Source organism: Mesoplodon densirostris, chromosome 18, assembly GCF_025265405.1.
Source record: "Mesoplodon densirostris isolate mMesDen1 chromosome 18, mMesDen1 primary haplotype, whole genome shotgun sequence".
In the NCBI taxonomy this organism is placed as follows: domain Eukaryota; kingdom Metazoa; phylum Chordata; class Mammalia; order Artiodactyla; family Ziphiidae; genus Mesoplodon; species Mesoplodon densirostris.
The window spans coordinates 27480057-27484594 of record NC_082678.1 but is presented as its reverse complement, the minus strand read 5'-3'; the positions used below and the strand labels follow the sequence as shown (position 1 = coordinate 27484594).

General features: G+C 44.6%; 1 protein-coding gene across 1 annotated transcript; it reads right to left on the bottom strand.

The window, feature by feature from the left end:
- Positions 1-1470: 1470 nt before the first annotated feature.
- Positions 1471-2396, bottom strand: LOC132479147 (leucine-rich repeat-containing protein 37A3-like). Its single transcript, XM_060082727.1, has 2 exons — positions 2037-2396; positions 1471-1617 (listed from the first exon to the last, which is right to left on the bottom strand). The coding sequence occupies exons 1-2, from the start codon at positions 2394-2396 to the stop codon at positions 1471-1473; spliced, it is 507 nt and encodes a 168-aa protein (XP_059938710.1).
- Between the last annotated feature and the right edge of the window lie 2142 nt (positions 2397-4538).

Below are 4538 nucleotides of genomic sequence, written 5' to 3'. Positions count from 1 at the left end.
GTGAGGATGGGCACTGCCCATGTTGGTCTCTCCTCACCTTTTCTATGCTTTCACTAGTGACCAACCCTCCTGCAGATAGACACATTTCTCTTTAGAAGTTAGTACATCATGTCAGGTTTGATTCAAGTGTGATAGGCCAGGAAGCCATTGGTCCTTACACATCTCTGCTCAGCTCCATGATGTGCTGACCTTGGTGGTTCTCTCCTGGGGGGCTGCCTTTCAAAAAACTGCTTACCACTTTTGTGAGTTCTGAGGGGAGGGGACTGCTTTGCTATGGCCCCTCAGAAATGGTGACAAACCTCACAGGACTAGGATCAGGAGGGCTGGGGTATTCAGGGAAGGCTTTACAGAGAAAGATATCTGAACTTGAGTTGGCTTTTCAGAGATTCATAGGAGTTCCACAGGCAAAGCAAAATAAAGGAATTTTCGATGGACAAAGGCACAGACAAAAGTAGGAATGGGTATGGTGTAACTAGCGTATAGTGAGGAGCTGCTTTGGCTGGAATGGAGGGCTGCCATTACAGGAGAAAAGATAACTAAAGTAATGTGGAGTGGTAGGGTAGAATCAAGACTGTCAGCCTATTAAAATCACTCTTTTAATGTTAGCAACTGCCTGCTGGAAAAGTAATAAACCACTATGTAACTGAACAAAAGGTAAACAGGCTAGCTCCAGGAATAGGCTACTATAAATATTTGAGGGTAGCCTGCTGCAAGATTTTACTTGCAGTGTTTTAATGGAACCTATCTACACAATTCCTAATACACCGGAGAAGAAAGCTGCTAAGTAAACCTGAGGAATTGACGAGATCACACTTTTGTCTTTTAGGCATGTCCTTTTAGCCCTCCCAGGGTGACTGATAGCTCCTTGAGTATGGAGATCCTATATCTCTCATCACTTCAGCCAAGAAGGAAAGAAATCAACAGTAGAATGAGAGTGACTGGTGAGTACCTCAAATCAGCATACTTTCTTGAGTTGAAGAAAATTTACTATCATGTCAACTCTGGCCTTCTTATAAACTTCACTTGTCAAAATAGTCCAATAGCTTGTTATCATGGATCCAATTCCATAGGGATCTCCTGGGAGTGAAGTTCCTTTTAAAAATCCTGTGGGGACTTCCCTGGTGGTGCAATGGTTAAGGATCCACCTGCCAGCACAGGGCACACAGGTTCGATCCCTGGCCTGGGGAGGTCCCACATGCTGCGGAGCAACTAAGTCAGTGTGCCACAACTCCTGAGCCCGTGCAGCTACAGCCCGTACTCCACAACAAGAGACGCCACCTCAGTAAGAAGCCCATGCACCGCAATGGAGACCCAACGCAGCCAAAAAAAAAAAAAAAAAAAAAAAAAAACACACACACACAAAAAAACATCCTGGGAATATACTTTTCATTAAAAGAACAAAGTGTATGTCAGTCCTCATGGCTATAGGGAAGAATCAAGTAGTAGCAGGTGGAAAGGTGGATTTGATTCTCAGTTTCTGGGTTCTGAATCTGAATTAATTATTGTCCTTACCTCAATGAGACAGAGAATTCTAACACAAATCGTCACTACTACAGGTACAGATACTGCCAAGATGAGTTTGTTGTTATAGTCATAACCTGGAACTTCTTTTGTGAGCTAAAGAAATATATCACAATTTTTAAAAACAAGGAGATAGAAGGGATGAAAACTTACGATTCTTCATCCTATTCTAAACGATAGCTAACTATTCTTAAACTACTATGAAACCCAATCCTTCCAGGCGAGTAGCTTCTATAAGAACAAGCCAAATTTAATGTTATTAGTCTTATCATTAGCATTTTCTTCTACAATTTATCTACAATTTATTTATCTTGTGTTATGTCCTTTTCGCGTCTACCCTAGGAATAGTGACACACTCTCTCAATGAGCAAAGTTGGAGATCACTGTCTTAGCCCGTTTCATGGCTGAAGATAAGATACTGACTAGGAGCCCGTGGTATTCCCGCTTGGGCACGTTAATGGCATGTCCTAAACTGAGTAAAAGTCCAAGTCCCACGTGTCAGGGGTTATCCTCACCTCACTTGACTCCTGCTCTTTCTGCTCACTCTGGGCTTCTGTGCTCTCACTGATAGAGTTGTCAGCTTTCCACTGGTCCATATCCCATTCCGCTTTGGACACATTTACTTCTTGCTGCTTGCTGAGAAGCTTCATCAGGAGGCCTGTTCTAGAGATGAGGTTGGCACAGGCCAGCTGCACGTGGGTGTCCGAGCAGTCTATTTTCAAAGTCTGGATAACATGAGAAATGAGCCTTTGCACGTCATTGTTGGGGATGAGGGACCAGAGCTGCTGGTTTAGCTGAGTTTCAACTTGATCACCCGGGGATGCGAGCCCTGGGAAAGTGAAGCCTGTGGGCTTAGAGGATAATTCAGTGACCATGTTGTGGTGCTCCCATTGTGTTTTGTTGCTGTGTTGAACAGCTGGCATACTGTTGTCTGCAGCGACAGTAGAATGTGCAGTGGAGACGTTCCTATGGCTAGTGTTTCCAGGGCCGGTTCCTCCTGGCAGAGTAGCGTTTCCTGTAGAACTAATTGCTTCAGAAACATTTTGTGCAGTATTGTTTTCTGAAGTAGTGTTTTCTGCAGAAGGGTCTGAAAGAGAAAATAATTCTGGAAAAGGATTTTCCTGAGAAGTCACTTCTCCTGAAGATGAAACAGCCTCTCGTGGAGGGGAATTTATGAGACTCCTCACGACAGAGAACGGAGGGCTTGCAAGCATCACTCTATCAAGTGAACTTTTCTTTCTGAACTTTCGACTCCCTTTTTTCTTTTTTCTTTTTGTTTCTTTTTGCGGTACACAGGCCTCTCACCGTTGTGGCCTCTCCCGTTGCGGAGCACAGGCTCCGGACGCACAGGCTCAGCGGCCATGGCTCACGGGCCCAGCCGCTCCACGGCATGTGGGATCTTCCCGGACCAGGACACGAACCCGTGTCTCCTGCATCGGCAGGCGGACTCCCAACCACTGTGCCACCAGGGAAGCCCCTCGATGCTTTTTAACTTTGGGTTTTCTGTGGACCCGATGAGACCTAATTTTATGGAAGATGTATTTTTTTTTTCCAGAATGTGAGATTAACTCGAAGTCCTTAATATTTCTAACTCTTGCCTTTGCATCTTCGAAAACATGAATAGCGTTGGATAAGTCTTTTGATTTGCTTTTAACCTCAGATGGGGATTTTGGCGGGATGGAGGCACAAGGCCTGCCCTTGAAGTACGGTTTGAGGGGAGAGGAGCCTGCGGCCTTGTGTTCCTTTATGAATGAAGACTCTGCATCGGAGGACTTTCCCACCAGCTTCCTGGGCCTCTGCACCGTGAGGAGCTGTTTCAGCTTTCTTGGGGATGGCCTCCTGAGCTTTCATTCTTTGGCAGTGTTCGCCACAGATGGCTGGGCATTCTGTTTCCTCCTGACGCTCTCATCTCCCACTGCTTTGAGGTGCATTTTCTGTATGCCCCTTGAGGACCTTGTTCACTCTCACCAGCTTTTCCTCTGTACTCTCAATCTTTGCTAGGCTGTCTTTCTGTGGTTGGGCAGTTTCTAATTTCTTTTGAAAGATGTAGCGTGTAAACATGGCACTTAAAAGGTTGGAACGCGTACACGTGGCAGGTTTTTCTTCCTTTTTAACCTCATCAATTTTTTCTTGAGTTTCTGCATCTAACAAATTTTCCACAAAAAGGAGTTCCCTCAATTTGTTTTTTTTAGTTGAATTGTTGGGTACAGGTTTAACAGAAGGGCTCCTTGTATTGTTTTTCAAAAGGCCCAGCGGCATATGTCCATCTTGTGTATTTGAAAAAAGAAGTTGAATGAATGGTAATAATGTTGATTCCACATCTCCTAGATTTCCCTCTGAGATATAAGGCAGTATGTAATTTAGTGTACTGATAATATCACTTTTATTATTAAAGTCCAGCTGCTCATTCATGAAGCCTGACAAGCTGACAGCACTGTTAGTTGAGGACGTCCTCTCTGACTCAATAGTCAGCTCGGTGCTGTTGTTCTCCTTCTGGGCTTGTAACACCTTCATCAACGATCCTCCTGCATTCTCTATAGATGTTTCTTCATCTGTCAAAAGAGAAGGGACTGTTTTTGATCATTGAAGACTGATGGGACAGCCTTTTGTCAGTCCACAGCCAAAGAAATTAGGAATCAGTCAAAGTTTGAGTGCCACTTAGGAGAAAAAGAAACCCACACTTAAGCCTATGACTGGCAACAACAAAATGTGAGAAAGGTCTCTCTTGAAAAAGGGGCTATCTACTCAGAAAATTCTGTAGCGTGAAATATAGGAACTATATTCAGGATTACTCCACTGGTTCCCAGGGGCCAGTACTCAAGAAAAGCCAAGGCTGGAAGACAAATATTCCCCTAATCAGCTGGACTCTCTGCAGATCTACTGTGACTCCTCACATTCATATACCCCATCCTGTCCTGCCTCAAAGGCACGGGAGTGTGAGGCTTCCTCTCTCCACCTCTTCAGTGTGCTTGTGTTCTTGCTGCTATCACAGATCTCCACGACAACCACCGCCGCTA

Bases quoted from the DNA above. Each gene is read 5' to 3' on its own strand.
- LOC132479147 (XM_060082727.1), bottom strand. From the start codon at position 2,396: ATGGTCACTGAATTATCCTCTAAGCCCACAGGCTTCACTTTCCCAGGG. The intron at 1,618-2,036 runs GTGAGGATAACC...ATATTTCTTTAG, and splicing joins AAGAGCAGGAGTCAAGTGAG to CTCACAAAAGAAGTTCCAGG.